This window comes from Thermobia domestica, chromosome 13 (genome assembly GCF_964235325.1).
Source record: "Thermobia domestica chromosome 13, izTheDome1.hap1.1, whole genome shotgun sequence".
NCBI classification, from domain to species: domain Eukaryota; kingdom Metazoa; phylum Arthropoda; class Insecta; order Zygentoma; family Lepismatidae; genus Thermobia; species Thermobia domestica.
This window is the reverse complement of record NC_137466.1, coordinates 59,486,594-59,511,392: the sequence shown is the minus strand read 5'-3', so window position 1 is coordinate 59,511,392 and position 24,799 is coordinate 59,486,594. Positions and strand designations below refer to the sequence as shown.

At 36.0% G+C, this 24,799-nt stretch overlaps 1 protein-coding gene across 1 annotated transcript in view; it reads left to right on the top strand.

The window, feature by feature from the left end:
• Window positions 1-24,799, top strand: part of LOC145668161 (LHFPL tetraspan subfamily member 2a protein) — a 143,140-nt gene that overhangs the window by 93,646 nt on the left and 24,695 nt on the right. Inside the window, exon 2 of the mRNA XM_081735765.1 lies at window positions 11,633-11,832. Within this exon, the coding sequence (XP_081591891.1) occupies window positions 11,670-11,832 (163 nt within the window). The 5' untranslated portion in view covers window positions 11,633-11,669. The remainder of the gene's footprint in view (window positions 1-11,632; window positions 11,833-24,799) is intronic.

The following is a 24,799-nucleotide window of genomic DNA, read 5'->3' as shown; positions in this document are numbered from 1 at the left end:
CCCCGCCAAGTGAACTTTGTGGTGGACAAACACCGTGTGCGTGGGTTTTCTCGGGATTCTTCCGTTTCCTTCCGCTTTCTTCATTCCACCATTTCATTCATTACTCATCATCACCGGCTCCTTTAGCCTAACCGGCATAAACGTGGGACGTAAAACTCAAAGATTTCATTTTATTTCATTTTTCGAATGTGTGTGTTTTCTCGAAGTTGTCTAATATCCTACCACTTTCTTCATTCCACTAATTTTCCCATCATCATCTATTCGGGGTGGGCCAAAGTTGCCTAAAGATCTTAAAAATAAAATCAAATAAGCTCACAAGGCAAGGACAAATAGTTTACAAGATAATATATCTCTGCTGTTAGTTGTCTGAGGCTTCTCGACCCTGGCTTTTTTTTTATTTTTTTTTAACATTCTGAGACATTGAAACTGGTTAAACAAATTTCAATACACGAATATACAGTAAGTTGCTCATAGGTACGTCGAAGATGAAGACACTAATGTCAAATAATGTTTACAGGACAAGCAAAGTTCGATCTAAAGGTGTCACCATCCCCGACACTATTGTATACTATCAGCCCACTTGCTTTATAGTGTCTGCATATATATATATATATATATATATATATATATATATATATATATATATAGAGAGAGAGAGAGAGAGAGAGAGAGAGAGAGAGATGGAAAGAAATATAGATAAATAGAGAAATAGATATGTGTGTACACTTTGATTTCATATATTCCAGCCTTTAGGTTTCACAGTGTTAACCACACCAATCCAAAAACTACTTTCCACTTTAGCATGTTTAGATTTGTTGCAATTATTTTTTTAAAAAAGAAAGCTCGGAACCAAATAATTTTATTGAGTAATAGAAAGTATTTGATTGAAATTTTATATGTTACTGCACAGTAAGCTCTACTTAAAGTGCCATAGTAATGGGAGATGAACGACACATCGGACGAAAGAATGCTTGGGACCAGTCTTCACCTCCATGGTACAAATCTGTTCCCATAACAGCGGGGTTGTGTGACACTATATGGTGGTTGCCCCGTTTGTGTAACAAACTCATGACAGTACACCCAGATTAGCTAGTGGTCTAAAAAAAGTTGATTTTTGGGTGGCCATTTTGGATTAAAGTTTCTTATATTGTCGTGATCTATTCGCAATCATACAACGTACATCTTCATACCAAGCCGAGCGGTCTGCGGCGATAGACCATCGGCTTGAAGGACCTGGGCTGAGTCCCGGAAGGGTCATGTGTATGGATTTTAACAGCATTTGTTTCTTCGTATTATGTCAGGGGGCGAAATCGTACGGGATAAAAGGACTTCAGTCTGAAAAAAATTGGAGAGAATATCCTCCCCAGGATATTTTCATGGAAGTAAGGAATTAGTAAAAATATAGGATATACATTTTATGGCAAGTTTAAAAATATGGTTTGGGTATCCTATTTCATTTCTGTTAATTATGTTCTTCAATGTTTGAATTTTGATCATTCTCATGATATTTTCTGCTTTCAACGGAGTTCCATGAATATTATACCAAATGTTCTTTACATTCTGTAAGAAACCATTTCTGAAGATAATTCAGGTCCTAATGACTATTATTCACTAGGAAAGGGAAGTATTCCCCTCCTCACAACATGAAAGCAGGGGGCAATTTCGCACTCTGGTCAGATGAAACATTTCCGCGTAACAAAACGAAGATCCCCTTGTAAAACTTCTTCACTTCCAGTGTTATTGTTAGTATCATAAATTTGCTGAAAGCAAACAATTTGAAGGGTTCGTCAATAATACCTTTGCTTTCTTTGTCCTTCGCTCCCTTTCAAACGAAGAGGTGAATTTTACATGACTGCTGTATAATAAGCGAGCGATTGGTAAAATGGTAAAAGTGTGTTTTTATGTGTATGTGTGTGTGTGTGTGAGAGAGAGAGAGAGAGAGAGAAAGAGAAAACAAAATTTTAGTTGCAAGATGACGTACTTCAATTGCCGTTTTCGGTTCATTTCGGTTCATATAGCAAAAAGAATACGGTCACCAGAGAATAAAGACAAGTGTAGTCTGTTCTGTTCTCTTCCGCCATCTCAGCCAGAACTTTGAACTACAACCTGTAATGAGTATAGACCTTACCCAGTTTTCAAATTGAATAGATGGTGGTGGTAGTTCGGTTTCTTGACCTTGTAAAAAATCTTCCCTGTCTTTGATTTTGTTTGTCATCATTCCAGCCAGAAATGAAAAAAATGAGAACTCCTCAGTTTACAGCAAGGGGAATTGCGGACAAGACATTAAGGATGATATTCCTGGAAGCTCATGTATCATTCTTTCATTCAATAAACCGAGGACACTTTTCTATGAAGGCTTTTCAACATGTTTTCTCACAAAGGGGTTTTCCTTTTGCAATCTATATGACTACTGGCAATTTCAATCTTGGCCATTCCCGCCAGCATTTTCATCTTCGAGACACGAGACGAAACGAGACATTTCACGAGACGTCCCGTCTCGTCTCGTGTCTCGTCTAAAAGGGTTCTGTCCCGTCTCGTGTCTCGTCTCGTTTACAAGACCAGACGAGACGAGACACGAGAAATGTCTCGTCTCGTGGCAACACTACTTGTATCAGAAGTTAGTGCTCTTTCACTGTGCCCTCTAATTTACTTGTATTTTCATTTATAGGCTGTCTTATTGATCTGAGTCCTTACATGAAATTGCCACAACTGAATGCAATTTTCGAAAGACACATTTTTGAATGTCATTTTACACGGCCAAAGAAAGCCTGAACAAGACATGTTAAACGTTAGGTAAATGTAGAGACGATTGCTCCGCGATTGGATAACTCATTAGTCATTACTACCGTACCTAGTTACGGATACGTCGGTGTATGGTAAATACGAAGCGTATCTTTGAACGTTGGCTCGTGACGGGTACGAATAGCCTCGCTGTTGACTTCCGCATTAAACCATCATTGATTCATTCATTCATTTGAATGCTGATAAATGCTTTTCAGTGTGTTCCTACAATTACTTTATCAATTTATAGTTTTTTACTACGAATAATGTAACACTAGAGCAGTGTATAAGATCTAAAACTTGGGTGAAGTAGTGTTGCCCAGACGATACTCGTGAAATTTGTAGTCTCGTCTCGAATTTATAATACCGGTACTACTTGTCTCATTTCCGAGACGAGAGGAGAAATTCCTCATCTTATGGGTAACACTAATCACGTCGTATATGGCTGAAGGCTAGAGAAATATGCAGCCTTATCTCCACCCAGCCTCAAATGATCTCATATGGCTTGTCCCGAACGATAGATGTTCTTTGCCTTAACCTAGGGCGCTGTTGAAAAACCTAAGAACACTAAAAGCACCTTGAAGCGAAGGAGGGTGTAGTAAGAAGTACTGATACACGTAGTGTTTAAAGTTTTCAATGACATGTTAATATATTTGCATTGCTCTAAATTTTCGGTAATGATTTAGTAGTCATTCTATTTCAAGTCAAACAATGATGAAAAATTCATGGTCTCAGATTTTATTTATTTATTTATTTTTGTACATTGAAATACATGGTTGAGAATAATTATTTCTCAAAATAAAACTTTTCCAGTCCTCATAGTTAATTAGTAATTAATTGCGCAATCAGCTTCAAGGTCACGACTCAAAAACAGCCAATTTTTCGTTTTTTTTTTTTTTTTTAAATTTCAGTAATTATAAGAGGTATGAAACTAAAAATTTGCATCCGCATATAATTTTGCCTGCAGATTTCAAATCTGCATTCAAAGCCAATTTAATATTGTAAAGGTGTAGAGTTACAGCAGCATTTATAATCCCAAGTTTGGGCACCGGAATGAGCATGTAGTAAAAGTTGTACGTGTGTGAAATTTTTAGCACAAAGTGAAGAAATACCCATATTTCATGTGAACCAAATTTGGTTTTGGGTATGTGAATCTAAGGACCAAAACAAAACTTCTAATATGCAGTAAAATTGTCAGTACTATATCATTATTTCAGAAGCTCGCTATGAGATAAAAGACACATTCAGATTTTTGGGGGGGAATTTTGTTGGCAATGTTTCTGCCGTTAGATTTTGTTTTTATGTACCCATGGTAACCATTCTATTATTACAAAGCAAAACAGCATACCATAAAATGCAAGACACACACAGCGTCACATTAGGCCTATATACACATTGATGGAAAAAGCTTGACTTTTAATTGTTACCCAGTTCATGTTACGATTCGTCCACACAAAGCCTAATAAGTAACAAATACAAATATGTATTAGTGAGATCCTAATCAAATTAAATACTTCCATCATATGATACTAAGAAAATGAAACAAATAACGTTTTTGACTCATTTTCTACTTTAAAGCGTTTTATGTGCTGTTTGAAAAGTTTCTAGTGCCATAATATCTTGATTTTACGCAGGTAAGCATGTTACTGGCATAGGAGTAATGATGTGTATGTGTAGTAATATAAAAATGGAATTTGTAACAAAAATATCTTATCTTACAATTAACCTCAAACATTAGGTAGATTGTGCAGGAAATTTAAACACACTGTCAAGTTGAAAACGAAGATGCGAACATAACGAAATAGTGAAAGAACATTTAAATAAACGATATATTGAAGAAGAAGATAAATACTGTTAAGTAAAGGAGAAGGAAAAATAAGCTGTCATTTTCGAACATGGCTTGCACACCTGGCGTCATATTTTAGCTGTTACGAGACGAAAATTTCTGGTGTTTGTTTTTACTGAGCTGTTAAATTTCTTGAAAAGCAATCCAGTTAAAAGGCCAATGTTACCAGTAAAAGCAAACGCAGTATTTGGAAAATGTCTGAACAGAGGTATCTCCTTTTTCGGTTCACCCTCTTGTAGAAATTCCTTACATATATTTCGAGTAGGGAGACCTTGTGACTACTGAACCTTTTCCTTTTCCCTTGTTTCTTGTATGTTCTTACAACCAAGTATAGTGCTAAGAAGAAATGGAGCATTGTGAATTCATTTCGTGAGAGAAGAAAAGAAGGACCATTCACGCTAAATTAATAGGAGTATGTGGTATGTAAACAAGTCAAAGATCAAAGCTTAAAATCAGAGAAACAAAAGAAGAAAGAAATTCCGAGAGCTAATTATAAATAGATGAGTAAATAGAGATTCTCAAAAATGAAGAATGAAAAATATTAATCCAATACATAAGAATGCAATTCAGAAGCGAGTTACTGTTTGACTACAAAATTATAAAAGAACATGAGTTTCTTATAGAAGTTGAGCATTTAGTATACTTCTAATGGATGGAGTGATACCAACCTGGGACCTCAATTAAAAAAAAAAAAAAAAAAAAGGATAAAACTCCATCTATTTTCTCTATATCTAGATAACTCCTTCAACTTCCTATAGACTCTTGGGCACTACTTATGTCATTTCTGCAGAAACATGGCGCGGGGTCAGTTTTAGTGGGGGAACTTCATTGATATTGCATATATAAAATAAATAAATAAATATTTATTTACTCCGTATTGTGTTCCTTTAAATGAAAATAAATAAAAAAAATAAAGGAAACCCCATTGGTGATTGCGAAAATAAAGTTGAAAAATACGTTGATTCCTGTATTTTGGCCAACCAAATATTTGCTGCCATTTATCCAACAGTTTCATCTTTGTACTCCCAATTGCATTGGTTGGCAAATGATCGACAAAGCGACCAATTACAACGTAGAGCCAACGTTGGCTAATTTACCGTTTCCCACTGTTGAACCTACTTTCTGTTGCTAGGAGTATATTCAGATAATGAACTGGAAAGGAATGAAGAGCGTCTTAAAAACAGTGTGTAATATACTCAGTAATATTTTGTAGTTACTAAAACGTACATGGTTTTAATAGTATTTTTTAAAAATTCTTCAACATTTTAGAAAGAGTGAAAAAAAGGTGGACATAACTGATGAGCGATTTAATTTTTTTTTTTTTTTTTTTTTTTAATACTGGTAGTGCAAGCCTCATATTTTCACAATGTCTCCTTTTGTTACTTTTCAAAAGGAGGGGAGACTTTCCTTCAAAGCGGATTTAAAAAATAAAGAAGGTGAATCCTATGAAGAAAAGGCAAGACAAGGGGGTTGATGACTCAAAAAGCAGTCTCCAAAGGTTACCTTTCCCTGGCGGCGAATCGTGAGCCTAAAACGGCTGTCTGTCAACCGAAGATTTTTTTTTTCTTTTTTTTCACGCTCGAAGGAAAAGAAGGATTTCGTTAGATGGGGATCATCCTAGCAGCCGGTCTAAATGTAGGAATGCTATTTAGAAACCAACATTCCAGCTTTTCTTTCTCTTTAAATAATTTTATTTAGGAAGAGACTAAAGAAAGATTAGATATACGGGTGGCATCATATAATACGTTTCACAGGGTTAGCGAGGTGGGAAGACTGCTCTGAAAAGGCGAGATCCAATAGCGTATGTTTATTTTATTGATTTGGAGTTTAATGTTTAGCACTAAGACTATATGAGACGTGAACCTACTGTTTAAGGTGGAATCTGAACCACTGTAATGCATTCAATTTCCAATGTTTGCCTACCGGGACATATCGCACCAGAGGCGTACGCACTAGCCATTAGGTCAGCGGTAAGGTAATTATTTATTGACTAAAGTAAATTGATTAAATGGTATGGCTTACTATATAACTTCTTTTACCCCTTGGTTAGAATTCTGCAGTAGCATATGCAGAATATTCTCTAACAGAATTCAAATTCTATTAACATAATGTAGATTGAAAATCATAATAAAAGGACCTTTAATCATTAATCATACCACGTCGAGACGTAAACCTTCTTTGAAAAAAAGAAAAAAACAAAAAAAAAAACAAAAAAAAACAGCTGTTTTCGAAAACCGTACCAAAACCAGTAACCTAATTTTTCTGAATATCTGCGAAAGAAAATGAAAGTTTGCCATATTATTATTATTATTATTATTATTATTATTATTATTATTATTATTATTATTATTATTATTATTATTATTATTATTATTAATATTATTTAATGAAGCTGAACAAAATTGTTACTCACCCCTACCTCTGAAAGGATGACACAAAGTACTTCATTAAAATTTAGAGGGGAGAAAAAAGATATTTCAACCTTTGTATTAAAAGTATATACGCGTATCTTATACGAGAATAGCACTTTTAACCAACGCTGCGCCATGGGAAAGAGTTGCTGGATACAAAAAGTCGTCAGGATTATATTATAGATTAAAGCCCCTTTCAGCAGCGAGGCTACATAATACATGGACCTATAGTTTAACATGAAATCCGAACTACATGGCCGGAATCGAATCCGGATCTCTCGCGCCAAAAGAATACTCGTACTCAGAAAGTTCCTGTTTTTACGAGGACACATTAGGAGAGCTTAGAGGTCCACGTTATCGACCTTGGACAATCGACACCTCTGAGTAAACTACCCTTTCTGAATGTTTCCAACAGTAGCTGTATTGTAGCATAGTTAATGAAACACTTATTTATGAAATAGATCAATATCATTAGAGTTGTTTTCGGGAAAATCATTGCACAAAAACTCATTCCCTCCCCACTGTCATTAAACATTTAACAATGTCATTGTCGTATCATACACTGATATATGATAAACGAGTTTCATAGGCAGAGCAAAGCAATAGAGAATCGAGGATTTTTGACTTGCGCCCGTGCTCAGAATCTGTCTGAAATACATGTTTGCGTACAATGTGAGACAAAATTCCCTTAAATTAGATCTCTTCTACAGAAAATATGTTTTATTCCTTTCAATAAATAAATAAATAAATTTTAAATAAATAAAACTAGTATGTCCGCCGTAAATAACTACGTCATAGTGAGAGGGAATATTGAGGATCAAACTCTCCTAAATACTCAAGTCTATGTTAAAATTAGATTTTACATTGTTTGAAGTCACACCTAACAAGATTTTTTTTTCAAAGATATAGCTGTTTATCCCAAAATACGTGTTTTTCCTGCGTACGGCCTTGATAAATAATATGACCTTTTGGCCAACATTGATTTATTGCCATCTTCAAAACAAATCAGAAACGCATCTGTTTTCTTTATACCCTACAAGTATTTCTGGTTGCCCTGAGTAATATCGTAATATTTGTTCAATAATTTACTGCAATATATAAACATTTACACTTTTTTGTCGCCTCAGTTCGCAAATGTAAGTTGTTTTTCTAGCTTTCGAAAGCAGTCACTCAGACGCCACTTATTAGTTGCCATGGAAACGCTTTTCATTGTTCCTATGGAGAAGAAGATTAACTTGGGCAACATTGGCGTCTAGTCGACGAGTGTTGAGCTTTTAACAAAATGCCTTTTCTGTCCTTTTTTTGTGTGCATTATCACAAAAGATTAGAAATGTCATCCAAACTTACTTTGATACTATATTATTTTGAGGCTCGCTAATCGATTTAACAGGCGTTACCAAATATTTGAAGTACGAGAAACTTCCATTAATTTTGAAACACTTTATAACAATGTATCTAATGAAAATATAAGGATTGACTGTCCAATTAGGGTTATTTACATACTAAGAACATTCTGGATCAACGAACTGTTACGTAAGCTTAAAAGGAAATAATGCTTGTTTGGGGATACATGTCGGGAGAATGGGTATCTCTGTTATAATTGTATAAACCAAGTACTTGTTTATTAAGACTGTTATAAGTAAAAGAGGCTGATCCTATGTGCAATTCGAACTCATACTTCTCGATTATGGATCGAGATTATCAGTCATATACTTACACCTGGTTAGTGAATATTCTGTACGAGGGTCATTGAACTCGAAGTGGCAACATAGTTGTGAAATGGACTGTAGTGAATCACACACCTCAAGAAGCTTACAGTCCTTCTATGTAGTCTCCGCCAGCCTGTTGAACCCTTCGCCAGATGTCTGGTAACGGTTGAATACCTGTCAAAGCCCCACTTTGTGAGAGGGTGTTGACATTGCACCCTAAGGCACAAACAATGCTGGGAATGTCTCTGAAACGTCTGCCCCTGAGAGGTTCTTTCATTTTTGGGAAAAGATCAAAATCGCAGGGGGTCATATCCGGGGAGTATGACAGGTGCTCCAGTACCTCCCAACCCCATCGTCGTAACAGTCTGTACTGGATTGGCTATATAGCATCTGGTATTGTCGTGTAGGAGAATTGGTACATACTCCAGAAGGTGTGGACGTTTGCGCTGCAAATGGTGACTGAGGTATGAAGCATAGTATGCAGCATTGACGGTAACTTCCGCGGAACTTGATGTAACAGGATAATGCCTTCGTGGTCGTATGACATTATCATCATCACCTTCACATTTGCTGGCTCTTGCATATGCTTTTTCGGTCGTGAAGATTTTGGGTGGCGCCAGTCACTCGATTGACGTTTCAATTCAGGCTCGTAGGATTTAACCCACGTTTCGTCACTTGCAATAATATGTAAGAAGTCATCACCTTCCTCATTGTGACGTTGAAAGTTTAGGCGTACACATTTCCACCTATGCCACTTTTGAACCTCTGTCAGAGCATGGGGTACCCATCCGGCTGCAATTTTCCGCCAAGATCTTGTGTTAGCATGCAGAACACTGATCCGGAAGAAATGTTCAGCTCCTGCGCCAATTCACTACAAGTCCAGCGCCGATTACCGTCAAGCAGTATCTGTAGTCTTGCAAGATGAATTTCGTCCGTAGCCGTTCGCATATGCCCTACACCGTGCATTTTGTTGACTGTCGTCTCGTCTAAAATGCTGCAACCCATCTCGCCACTGTCAGATACGGTAGAGCAGCTTCACCACAGGCCTCTACTAATCCTCTGTGAATTGTCCTAGCATTTTGCCCTCGTGCCACCTGGAATTTCATAAAGACATGCTATTCTGCACGCGTGAACATTGCGTTAGGGCGGTATTTCACACAACAATCACTTAAACAATGTCTACTCGCCACGCACAACGTAATATGGGGCCGCAGCAGCGTTGAACTGACTCGTACACATCCACGGAACACACTATGTTCATCATTTGTCTCCTACCCACACGACACTCCAATCGTAGCAATGTTGCCAGTTCGAGTTAAATGACCCTCGTACATTGTGGATTTCAAGAATATAATATTCAAGCTAATATATCTACTTGCAACTTGCGTATTGTAATTCTGATCATCCATAAAATTCCAAATGCTCGAAAACTTTCTTACAAAGTAGTGGCATCAGCATCACTTTAAAAAAAAAAAAAAAACGTTTAAATTCTTTCTTTCATGTAATCAATGATAATAACATATTTTACTTTTTGGAAATATGTTTGGTGTTTGAGGTTACAATATAACACACTAGCAGACTGAAGTATTCGTTCTGAACTCCACTTATTTATATATATTTTGGGACGTTCAATCAAGGAAGTCGGGGAGAGTAAAGTTAGTGAAATTATAGAAGCGTTTCAATTAAATTTTAAAATGCATTCTAGGTAATGTTAAGTAGCGAACTACTTCCCCATTAAGATGGTTGTGTAGCGCCCATAAAATAATTCAATTAAAAGTATCCAATCGCAATTAGAAAACATAGCAAAAGACGTTTCATAATTTTATTACCATTGATATTGTGATATTAGATTTTCCATAATATCAGTTGTAATAAAATCATGAAACTTTTTTTTTTTTTTTTACCATTTTATATGCAGTATATAGGATCTATATATAATTAGTTATAATACTACTACATTTGTTACGTTTGAGTGTACTTTTGACTCACTTGTCAGACAATGGTTAAGGAATTGTTGGATTTTAAACAAATTTATTATAAATTCGACTTTTTTCTGTTCCCAAAATGGTACACACAATTCTAATGCTTGTATTCACAAGTAATTTGAAAGTGTACTACTATTTTTAATTGTCGTTGTTTTGTACAAGACAGTTTCAAAAATTTTGAGCTGTGACAATGGAAACTTTGAGTGTAGAGCAAAACAAAAGAAACAATTAGTTTCTGTAGATAATTTCAAAGACTCCCCTTCTCATCTCTTTTAATCGATAGTATTTCAGAAAAAGTATATTTTCTGGTTCAAGAAAAAAATTGAAGAGCTCAATTCCAAAATAGCCTGAGTCAAAAAAGTAAGTTTTTCAGGAGACCATTTTTGTGTTTGTTTCCATCATTCTATTTCTGTGAAAGAAAAGTAATCTAGGACTACATGAAAGAAAATTGCAATTGTCTGCTTTTCGTAAGATAGCGTTGAAATTATTATCTATTAGCGAGAGTTTTATAAGTGTTTTTAGGCATGAGTCAGAAATTAGCTTCGGAGAATAATGTTAACTTACGACACCTTGGAAAAGAATGCTGTTTTCTTTTGCCTACAATTAATTTGATTTACGAAGTTTTGGCATAAAACCATGTTCAGTACACGGAGATACTGAAAGGGAACTTTATAGAACCAATATCTCAAAATTGACAAAAATTGACTTAGGCTGTTTTGGAATCCGCCCCTTCAATTAGTTCCCTAAATCTAGTTCACAGCAATATGACAAGGAATTAAAATATCAATGCTAATTACAAAATATTTATACGCAAATGTTATATACAATATTTAGGTATTTGTAGTTGTAAACAATATAAATTATTTTCTTTAGTAAAATTTTCTTGTTTTTGTTTTTCAGGATTCTTTCATAATCACTACAGAAGTTTTCTAACAGGATGTGTCAAGTAATTATAACTTCAAGAAGTCTATTTTGGACTTTAGCCACTATAGTGTCCATGTTAGCAGTTCTAGCAGCTGTTATCACACCAAAATGGCTGATTGGTCCGCCGCAAAAAGAAGGACTTAAGTCCAGTACAGAGTCATCAACACCATACACAAGTAAGTCAGCAGTAAATCGGAGTTGGAAACTATTGTAGTTATTTATGTGTTTAATTAAATAGTTGCTGTAACACAAATGAAATGTATTTCAGGTACAAAATCAGAAATGGTCACTTCAGGTTTCAATCTATTTATTTAATTAACCCATTGGCGCAGGGTTAGGAAAAGTTCCATATGTTTATCAAAGAGCACAAGGCAGACCTACGGAAATTTTTCCGTTTCACCTCTCTTCGTCTCGTTCCTCCTACTAACACCCTATTATGTTTCATGCTTTATTACTATGTACTTTGGTTGTTCATTAATAGATATCGTGACTATACAGACTTTCTTATTGATCCTAAATGATTATCAAATATAATTTATATACTTAGTGTGATTATCAAATATAACTTAGTATGTCAACTTTTCTGTAAAAATGAACAAATTTTAATTTCTAGCAAACAAGAGCAACTGGGTTAAGTCCAGAATTTTAAATTAGGCTTATTCACTTTATCTCCATATATTCACTTCACTTCATTTTATCTTGACAGGTTTCTAGTATTGAGTACCGGACTTCGTCGTTGAAGTCCTTGCCTCACATGCAGGCACGTAGCCAAGGGGGGGATCCGGAACCCCCCTTCGAGGCCATAAGTAAAAAAAAATTAAGGAAGCATGAAACAAAATGAAATGAGAAAAAGAAGGATCAGCGTTAAAAAAAAAAAACTACAGGAAGCTTTTAGTTATTCTTTTTTATGAGGAGATTTGTATTACTTGCAATACATGGTAGCGAGCTGAGCGAGATATCCTGGAAGAGTCAGGGAATTTGAAATTTCTAGAAAAGTTACGGAATTCTCAGAATTTCCGCTACTAGTAAGGGAGATTTCAAGCTTCCGAAAGCATAGTGCCATTGTGTAACAGCGTGGACATTCTTTATCATAATCTTTTGTCATCGCATCCTTGCAGTATCAAACATGTTATTTCAAAAACAATTTTCTACTGCTCCTTTAACCTGTCATTTGGAACAGAGAGTAGTTGACGGAATAATAATAATAATAATAATAATAAAAGTATGTGGAAAGAAAGTTCTGTTAACATTGGATTCAACAGAGAAACGAACGCACATATTGTAAAATATTTTACAAGAGATTATTGAGTATGTACTTTTTTATAATAGTGAATATGTACTTTTTATAAAGTTGAGGTTGTAATGAAAGGGAAATTGCTATATTTGAATAAACAGAGGAAGGACGTAAATATTGTAAAATCTTTTTCAATATATTTTTTTTAAAATTATTTTACTCGAGATTTCTTCATAGTTTATTATTAAAATACTTACCAACACATCCTCATTTTATTGTCCTAACAAACCAATATATGTTGATAGTAAAGTAGTTTAGATTGATCAAGCTCCTGGGCCTTCAGAATTTCATGTCACCTCCCTTCCGCCATTACGAAATCATGGCTAAACGAACCAATATATGTTCCAGTAAAATAGTTTTGAATGATCGAGCCCCTGATGTGATGACCACAGTATTTCATGTGACGGACCCCCCTTCACAAAATCCTGGTTACGTGTCTGTCACATGTGTAGTTTGTATTCATCTTGTAACGGAGACATTTGTATTGTTGATTGAGACGCAACTGTCGCAGCCTTGTGGTGGAATAGGACTTGACCTGTCTTGAGAGTTTTGATGTTTGGAGTTCCGGGTTCTATGTTGAGCTGTTGCCTCTTATTTGAGTGAGTAAGTGAGGTGAAAAGCAATTGAATTGAATCATAAAGCGCAACTGTCACAGCTTTCTTTGGTAAGTGATTGTTTTATTTTTAATGTAGAGAAGTTGAGTGTCAGGGTGGTGTGCCGTATAATGAGCCCTAGATCTTCTTCGCTGAGGTGGTTGCGTTTTGGCATAAATCTTCCTGGTAGCTTGAAGTTGTCTAATAGTTTGGAGTACTTGATGTGGAGAGATGCGAAATTTCGTCCAGAATCATCTAGAGTATGTCCATTTGTTCTTCTAGATATGGAAGTCCAGTATCTTCATGAAGTTGAACTAGACGTGTATCTCTGGTATGGCCGGTGATTAATCGAAGAGCGTAGTTTTGGATTAATTGTAGATTTCGTTTGTGAGCCTTCGGAACATGTTGCCGCTGTATGGGCATAGAGCAGTATTGGACGTATCATTTGCTTATAGATGTGGATTTTTGTTGACTGTTGAAATCCTGGAGAGTGAAGCAGACATGCTTATGATTGAAGGCGATGTTGTGCTTTAGTAGTTGTTTGTTGGAGATGTCTGAATGTCAGTTTTCTGTCGATGTAGATACCAAGGTACCGAATGTCAGATGCCTGAGTTAGGAGGTGATGATCATAGTATAGTTGAATCGGCGGGAGTTCGCGGTACTTTGAAAAGTGTACTACTGTTGTTTTCTCAGGATTGATTAGAAGTCTCCATTTGGCGATCCAATCTGCAAGATGGTCCAATTGGCGTTGCATCCAGAGTTTTGCGTATCTGATATTGCGATTCCGTGAAAAGAAGACATTGTCATCAGCGAAGGTTGCTACAATGGTGTTCACTGTAGTCGGCAGATCAACTGTATATAAATTGTATAGAAGACCAGCATGCCAAACTTTGTCGAATGCTTTTTCGACATCGACGGAAACTGCTAGCGCTTGTGTTTTATCATTGAAAGTTTGGGTGATGATTTAAACTATTCGAGTGAGCTGGGCTGAAGTGCTGAAGTCCTGGCGAAAGGCAAACTGATGCGGTGGAAGAAGCTGGAGATGGTGAGCGATGTGAAGCAGACAAGTGAGAAGTAATCGTTCGATGCTCTTTCCGAGGTGTGAGAGTAGGCTTATCGGGCGATAATTTTGAGGGAATAATGAGTTTTTCCCCCGGTTTAGGCAGCATACAGACGATGGCTTTCTTCCGGGTGGACGGGAAGTGATCTATGTGGAGCATGGCGTTGAAAATATTGCTGAACATGACAGGTAGTTTCCGAGGTGCTTGTTTGACTGCAGTGGCTGCTATGCGATCCGGCCCAGAGGTTTTTGCAGGGTTCAGTCCTTTGATGGTGATTGTAACCTCTCGAGGTGCACATAATTGGTTTGGAGGAAGAGATTCTGCCAGTAGTGGTCGTCGTAGAAAGTGATTGACTTGCCTTAATGTTCGTTTGTCTTCTGATTCTGCATTAGGTTGAAATTGATCAGACAGTTGAGTGGCAAGAACATTTGCTTTTTTCTCATTGTCATAAACTAACCCTCCTGGGCCGTGAAGTAGTTGTATTCTTATTTGAGCAGGATGAGCGAATGCTCGAATAAGAGTCCAAAATCCTTTATTTGGTGAAGTGAGAGAGCGAAGTTTGGAGTTCCAGCGTTGGTTTTGGATTCTCTGCAGGCGTTTTTTTTTTTTCAAGTTTTTGTTGAGCATAGTTGTATAAGCGCTTGAAGGTGGGGATGCTGTATTTTTGCCAAATCTTGTGTGCCAAATTTTTAAGCAAAACTAGCACGTCAGTGCGTCGATCATGTGGGTTTTGCTGGTTGACAGGCGGTGTAGTGGTGGTGGATCGAGAGTATGTAATGCGTATGGCTGCGGTCAATAATTGAACTGCATGATCAATCTCTTCAGAAGTAGTGAGCGGAAGATGCAGGTCAATCATGGCATACAGGTGCTGTCAATATTGGTCCCAGTCGGTATGTGTTCAAGGAGGCACACGCACTGTTGTGCTGATGTTGGATGGAGATCGTGACTGGATTATGATCTGATGCTAATGCTGAAATTGAGACCGAATCTTCTATACTGGTGACGTTTGCAGTAAGGACATGTCAAGGACGTCTGGTAATCCGTTATGTCGGGGAAAGTGTGTTGGTTCTGGCGGCGCCGTAGCAAGAAATTCAAGATCGGCAAGGTGGACCTCTAAGGTGATTCCAGTTTTATTATGGACTCTTGAATTCCAATGAGGATGCTTTGCGTTTAGGTCGCCTGCTATGAGTAATCGTTGGCCAAGTTGTTGGAAGTTTCCTCAGATCTTCGATTACTAATGGACGAAGAGGAGGTTTAACGTGAGATGACGAACAGTTGATCCTGTGGTAGAAGTAGTGTGATGATTGTTACTTCTAAAGATTCGAGGTCTGGAGGCGAACTTCTTCGTTGGGAAAGTGGTTCTTGATTGCAATTGCCAAGCCGTCTTTATGAGTGAGTCTATATGTTCTGATGACGTTAAAGTTCCGAAGCTTCCATAAGATTTGAGGTTTGAGAAATGTTTCTTGAAATAAAGCTATTTCTATGCAATGAGACGTAAGAAAATTATGAAGTTCATGTTTTTGGTTTCGGATGCCTTCCGCATTCCAGAATATTATCTTGAGGTTGTGACGTGGAAATTTAGTCGCAGCCATTATCGAGAATGTCTACAATTGTTTCCGCAACTATGGTGATTTTTGCTGAACGTATCTGTATCACTCTTGAATTTCGTGAGTCCAGATTTATTTTTTTTCTAGTAGTTGCGCCAAGTGCAGCGCTTTGAAGAGTTCAAGAACTTCCTTCAGTGTTGAATCAATGGCTTGAGTTGAGGAATCATCTTATACCGTACTTTGCTGGAGAGTTGTAGCTGAGAGTCGTTTGGCATAGTTTGTCGGAGATTATGATGACGGCGACAGTGTGGATATTTTAGCTGCAGTTTGAGAGACAGGAGAAGGCTTAGGATCAGTGGTCTTTTTTCCTCATTACGGCGTTGTTTTTCTTGAATGAAGATTGGACAGCCACGAAAGTTAGCTGGATGGTCGCCTGAGCAATTTACACAATATGGAGGTTGGTCCCTATTTTTTTTTTGGGGGGGGGGGGGGGCAATCTTTGGTATGATGGAAATGCTGACATTTTAAACATCTGGGTTTAGTGTGGCAAGTCGACTTTGAATGCCCAAGGCGTCAATAGTTGTATCACTGCAGGTACTCGGGTGGACGATATGGTTCAACGTATCCTGTAGCTTAATAGATAGGGAAGTTCATAAATGGTTTGGTTCTTCTCGGTTTTGGAAGTGAGACTAGAAAGAGCGGTAAAAGCACTCAATCATCAGACATCTTTGTTTTTCCTTTGAGCTGGTGGACCTCCGTCACCGTAAAGTTCAGGTGTTTGAGGTCCATTTTTATGTCTTGTCTTCAACCAAGATGTCTGCAGGCAGTTTCCTGATGACAACTTTTATTGGATTGTTTTTCGGTGGGAGTTCAGTTGCGTACTGATATTCTTGTTGTTTGCAAAAGTTTTCAGCTTTTTCGTAAGCTTCAAATGTCTTGCACTGAAAGCGAATGTAATATCCTGCCTGTGATGCATTCTTGAGACTTTTGGTAAATTTATATTTTCCTTTAACATCATACAGGTAAATTGATTTTGATTTGGGAGATGTAACTCGAGTCTTCTGTTTTGATGAAGTGGATGACGTGCCCTGCATAGTGATATCCTCAGGAACACTGCTTGAGAAGGGGGGGGGGGGGTCAGTAGCGATGTCTCCAGTTCTTGAGTTGTTAGTTATGCTTAATGATGCATATCTGTTCTGATGCTGAAAGTACACAAGGGAGTTTATATTTGGTGATTTGGTGGATTTTTTCATGCGACGAGTTCTCTTCATACGAGGCTTTTGGAATGGTTCCTCGTTATGGTCATTTGGCATTGCAGAATCATCTGATGATAGATTCGAGGTGGAATCTTGAAGTGAAGAAGATATCGGGTGAGCTGCAGGGGGGAGGGGGTGCCATCCCTGAACTTGCTGCTGATCTCTGGTAGGTTTCTCCAATTGGAGGGGGGACTTGGTCTATCGTGGTATAATGGCATGGCATTTTTTGTTCCGCGGCCAGGGAGGGTGCAGGCAGACTTGTCATGTTTAGGGCCAGATTTACCGTATTTCCGTGATTTAGACTGATGGGCTCCAACGCGTGTGAAGCCGAAAGCTTATTTTAGTGTTTTTCCCTTTGGTCGTTATTTCCCAAAAAAGCGAAAGCGCGGGAAATTCTTCGGAGCACTGGTATAGACCATTCGTACCTTACGAACTCAGCTCTTATTCTGGTGGTGAAATAGGAGTTGGCAGTCCACGGTATTTATGGAGAAACAGGATTCGGTAGAGGTATGCCGTTGGGTCATTTTATACACGATTACTGGATCTTGATTGGTGCTCTAAGTATCCAATCATTACTGCGGAAAATGGTCCTCATAAGGGTTTGGTCCTGAATGTAATTCAACTGCTAGTAATCTGAAATTTTATTATTTCATCCAAGATTTCACACAAAATGGATAACTTGGCAAAGATATCTTTTGCTGCTTAAGACTGGGAAGTCTACGTCGAATTGCGGAAAGAATTTTCTTGAGTTGGAGATCACGGAAAATATGAAGTAGTTCTTTCAGAGTAGCACCGGTGGTGACGGAACTATCTTCTTGAGCAGACGAACTTTTCGACGACTGGGTTGCAGAACTGGTGTTCTGGTCGTATGTAACTTCAGGATGCAATAGAGCTGGTACGTTAGAGGGTGAATCAGATGTCAGTGGGAAAAATCGGTAGGTTGTAGCACTTTCTACTGTGATGCTTTTTTTCTTGATATAATCTTATGTATCACTGGGCATCTCGTATAATTTGCGGTATGACTTCCTCCGCAATTAAGACATTTCACTGGATCATCCGGAGACTTACGGGTACACTCGTAGGGAGCATGATGACCTGAACACTTGACACACCTGGGAGTTGCATAGCAAAAATTTTGCGTATGTCCTAATCTCTGGCAGCGATAGCATTGGATAAACGGTTGTGCTCTGTAAGGTTCTATCTTGATACCATCTCCAGAAACTGAAAATCGTAAATAGTTTTCGCTGTCTGGGTCTTCTTCAAAGTTACTAGGAACAAGGTAATAACAATCCACCTCTCCCTTTCATTTGTTGCACTGTAAGAACAAGATAGTTCCGATTGATCAAGCCAGGTCTGATGTTCTCGATAGAAGCATCTATCGGGAGTTTCCGAATTACAACTTTAACCAGCGAGTCTTTCTTCGTCATTTCTAAGACATATTGAAGTTTAAATTCTTTGCAAAATTTAATTAATGCTGAGTAACCAGCTTGAGAATGACAATTGAATTTAATCCAGTCTGGATAGACTGCACAATATGGGATTTCTTTGCACACCAACGAGGCTTTGTGAATCAATTTATAACCCTTACTATCCGGGCATTCATATATGCTATGAGACTTTATATATATATCGTGAAATTTCGTCTTTGACAGAAGGATCTTGAGATGTATTCTGAGAGACAGTATTAGAATCAACTTGCTCAGAAGTGAGGGTAACATCCATCATCCTCACTGAATTATCTAGAGAATCCTCGTTGTGTTTCGATGAATATTATAGGAAATTCCACACTTACATATCATCTCAGGTCCCCAATATCTCTATTGGTTTGACCTAGCTTTCTACCCTTTCCTATCTTGAGCCAGACTTTTCATTTCTCTGTATCTTTGCTTCCCAATAATAAAGTACAAAAATAACAGTATTTCATTGGGTGTCTTATTTTTTTCAATTTTGATTAGTTTCGTTATTTACAACATCAATAAATTTATTTCGGACGTTAACAACACTAGATATTTTGATTCTAATTTATAGTTTTGAATGTGACAGAATTGAATTTTGAAATCCTGGTAGGACGAACAATTTAAACAAATTTATTAATCAACAATATAACGAACAAATTTAAATTTGCATAGCAATTTATAATTTTTGTATATATACACAAACATATAATAATAATAATAATAATAATAATAATAATAATAATAATAATAATAATAATAATAAAGAAAAGCTTAGGAAAAGTAATTTTTCTTCTACCTTGCCGTTCTACAGATTGTCACAGTTGGTAGTTGGATTTGAACGTGTCCATGATGTTTTTTTTTTTTTTTTCTTTTATTTAGGTGTTGAATCCGTAATGTCGCCAAGAAACGAGAAACTGGCATTACGCATCCTACGGAGTGAATTCAGATTTTTATGCCAAAAATACAACAACTTAATTTCACAATAATGTCAATTTCGAAACTCATGCTGTAGCCAAATGAGGCTGTGATCATATTTGTTTTTTCAATTTTTTAAAACTTAAACCAAATACTACTTTTCTTTCGCCTTTCAGTGAAAAACAAGAAAATGTTGCAAAATAATATTTTTTGGCCAATGCTATGAATAACTATATATATATATATATATATATATATATATATATATATATATATATATATATATATATATATATATATATATATATATATATATATATATATATATATATATATATTATTTATGAACTTCTTACCCCCACAGTTTGAAACAACAGAAGTACAGAAAAAGGATCCTGCACTGCTAAAGTCCCGTGTTTTCGCTAGTTATAGAATTTCCGAAAAGTAAACTGAAGCCTTGCATTCCAAAACCTCATTGAGGCGTTTTATTTCAATATGCTACAAAATGTCGAGGTACAAAAGGTCCCTTTTGTTGTCTTCTACGACCAATGTCTAGCAGTATGGTGCTTAGTCCATAGTGGTATGTACTATTGAAAACCAAACAGGCGCATAAAGGGAAACTTCGGGTTTTTGAATGGAGATTTATCACAACTATTTTATGAGATCAAAGGAGAATATTTCCATCATGAAGATTATACTGTTTTCTTGTTAAAAAAAAAAAAAAAGTACATTTAGGAAATAAATTATGATCATAGATGTATCACACTTTGCGATGTAATTTTTCGTAAACATCGCAATTCGGCGGTTTTGTGTCGCAAGCTGCGATACTATACCGCTTAAAAATATGCTTCAGGATGGAAACCGACAAACTTCGTATACTTCTTCCTCACATGAAAACGAGAGAAAACTTTATTTTGCACTTTACTCAGAAGTTCCTAGTTCCGGAGATACTGGCAGTTTTAGACAATTTAGTGATAACAACGCCAGATTGGCTACATTTCGACCATAAACAAACAAGCTGAGTCAACGTGTTTCTTACAACGAAACAAGAGAAAAGTGTATTTTGTATTTTGCTGAAATAAATACACACATTCTTCTTGTGTCGATGTAAGAAACACGTTGACTGAGTTTGTTAATGGTCGCAGTGTAGCCAATCTTGTGTCATTATCATTAAATTGCCTAAAATTGCTCGTATCTCCGAAATGAGGCACGTCCCAGCAAAGTTACAAAATATTTTTCTCTTGTTTTGATGTGAGGAGTGTGTGTGTGCGAAGTTTGTGTTTCTTCCCGGAACAAAAATTATGTGTTTCCTGAAAGGATGTCAGATCGAGTGCCTGAACTCTCCTGGATGAAATTCTGCGTACAGCACTGATTTGCACCATAAATGACTCTACCCTATAATTGCGATCTTCTCTATAATTGTTTAATCATTAGTTGCTGAGTACTGAAGGAAACTGTATTACATTCTGTGCATCTCGTTCTCATAACGTGTTGAAGGCAAATGAATTAAATAATACTAAAAACAAAGTATATATATAAACATAGATTTATTTAAAATTTAAATATGCATTACGTTTTTATTAAGTTTTTAGCTTTTCATTTTGTTTTTCATTTTTACTAAAAAAGTTAAAATAAAAAATACAAATAAACAAAATAAAAAGTATGTATAAGTGACTTTAAAGTAATTTTTGTACACTATTAATCTTTAATATACACCTACCAGTTTCACCGATGGTATACATCGTATTCTTACACATCATTTGCTTATAAGTTTTATTCGTTTTTTCTCAGATTTTCTTTTATTTCTTATATTAAATACGTTTTCTACATTTTTTTCAAGTTTTATAATATATTACTATTCACCATTGTTGTGTTCGTTTATTATTGTGTTTCACAAAGTTAATTAAAAATATTCAATAGATAATACAAAATGTAATAAAATGCACAATATAAAAACAAATTACTACCAAACAATCAGCGGGAAACTGAAAGGAAAATGTTGAGTGTGTTGTATTGAAAGCATTAACATTGTCTCTAGTAGGAAAAACGACATTCATGTCCAGTAGCTATGCTAGACGTGAAGAGTAAAAATATAGATCGTGAATGAGACAAGGGAAGTCGCAGACTATATTTTTTATATATTTTTTTAACTGAAATCTTGTAATTATGATAATTTAGTAAATGTGAAATACAAAATAAATGAATTTTGGAATTCTTGCTTTGTATGTATGTTTTAAGATTAACCAATTCATATCGGACTTCCGAATAGAAACATCAAAGCAATTTAATGACCGTGTCTATAGCGACAACTCCCAGTCACGGCTCCTCTTCAGTTTTATTAGAAAGAAGAAAAGAAAGAGTGAGAAAGAAGAGAAGGAGGTAGAAGGGAGGAAAAGAGGAAGAGGAAAAGGAGAAAGGAAGAAGGAACTAGAGATAAAGGATTACGGGATAATTATAGAAATGTAGTAAAAAAAAACTTGAATAGTTATTAAAAGGTGATTCATATTCGACGGTTATTACTTGAAGATTATTTCTGAAATGATCCTGAAGAGAGACATGTTTCCTCATACTACCCCGACCTGGATCCAGGCAACTGCACACGTAGGAGTTGCCCTAACTCAGCCCAGGTGACGAGAAGTTTTAATTTAATTGTTTGTCTATTATTTCGAAATGTTAAATTACCTGTATCCAGTATTTGAATATTCATAACGGAGATCGAACACGCATTTGAATCAATCAAAAAAAAAAAAAAAAAAAAAAGTAATGTATATATTCTTCACAAATAGAAGTTTTGAGATTTCTGAAAAGACTGCCGTTATTCAGGCTCATCCTGTTATTTTGGCTTTTCTTCCAGAGCCGATTTAAACTATTTTATAATTAGTTTTCTTTCATGACCTCCGTCATACATGAATACATATAACATGGTACACTATCATAGTAAATCAATATTAAATGCTACCACTTAAAACTAAATTAATCATTCTTTCACACACACTTACATACATACAGGACAGCGTATCGACATGGGTGAAAATAGTTTTGAAAGAAATCATCTAACTACAATTTGGTGAATATTTATTACATCTACTGAGAAATTAAACAGAATTTATAAACATGCGATAAGTATACGTATACATGTTACAACGACTCACCAAAGGTAGTCATCAACCTGGTTCGGCTAATAATATAAGTAGATCTTGAGTGGTAGTATTTGTTTACACATTAAAATATCTTCCGTGATTACATTTACTAGTATTCTCACCTTTTATATTGAAATTACAAAACGATGATACGTTTTAAACAATTTTATTCGTTGATTCTCTTTGAACGAATATGTACATAGACTGTATTGCAATCGTACATGTTTGTTAGGTATCTATCAACAACAACATAGCAACTAATTATACTATAATGTATGTTTCTTACATATATTAAAAACATTCTTCTTTTGTTATTATTAAATTAACATTATATCTGGTATAGTGCTTATGTAGAAGCACTTTCTGCCCAAAAATACAAGTAATTATCAATTTATACAAAGTATCTCGTTGTAATGTATCAATCTACACATGAAATTGAATAACAGCCATGTAATAATATAGTCACATATAGTTATATATATTAACAGAGAGCTTAAAAAGAAAGAAAAAAATATATTTTTATTTAACTTGGGAAATATATACGTCCGTGAATAAGTATAGCATACAATATGATGAATGAGAAAAAATCTTAAAATGAGGGTTAGGAATGAGTCCTTATCTCATATATGAACATTTTGAAAGTAGTTATACGAGTCCTCTCTCGTACTTTCAGACGAGCTATAATATTATACGTATTGTCGAAACACCCTTCCTGGTGCCCTTGAATTTCACTTTATTGCATTCCTTATACACACAGAAGACTACGTTTACTAATCGTAATTGACACATGTAATTGAGAAGAGTTGAAGTATGTATCGAATACATTTCTCCCATTTGTGGGATTAAGAGATCAAAGTCTTGTCACTGATATCACTGCGACTAATGTTACTTATTCTGTCATTGACTTACTATCGCATTCACTAACTAATCCGAAGGGGAATTCCGAACGAATAATGAGAAGGGGAAAAAAATAAAATTTTGTCGTGTACTGAACCATCGCTCACTATTGCAGTGGGTCGAAATATGATAGAGAAACGTTCCCTTTCTGGGCAACGGAAAGAAAAAATTTAAAACTGCAGCCTGACAACAAAAATTATGCCAGATAGGTAAACTTCAAGTTAAAGGGATAATACTGGACTATACAAATGACTGTGCTTTTCAAGGAAAATTAATTTACAATGTAAATTATCTAAATACCTATTCGTATGGGCCAGAACTAATATTTACTCATAATTTATTGCAAAAGAAGGGCCATTTTCATGTTGACCAAATCGTTATGTTACTTAGGAACAAAACACTAGCAGCGAATAGTTCCTAACCGAGCGAGAGACGGTGTTGGTAGTATGAAAACAACCTTTGCACTATTAAATACACTTTTCTACTGTGCTATATGGAAAGTTAACTATATACTGTATATCACGTAATAAGAGTACAATTTTACTTTGAAACTGCATTGCGGACTAATTGACTTATTGGAACCGCCCGAAAGAAATGAATAATTCAACAATCTGTCCTTAAGTAAATTAGTTATACATGCTCACACATAACACACTAAATCACACATATGTATGCTATATCACACTTGAACCAAGAAAACAAATACTAGTACATATCACTACACATGTTAAATCATATTATCATACCACTCGACTATACGTAAATCAAACAATCCCTAGATTTCACCATATTAACAATCGGCTCTGTAAACTGGGAAAAGGAACGGAATGAAACAGAGCAACTGGCCCTTCTATTAACTAAATCATGTTTTCCAATTACTAGTAATGAAAAAGAAAGATAGGTTCCTTTCCTGATGGGAAAAGAACCCTGCCGAAAAGTCGTTCAACCCATTTCCCTTGGAAGCTTTGGTCAATTTAGGAATA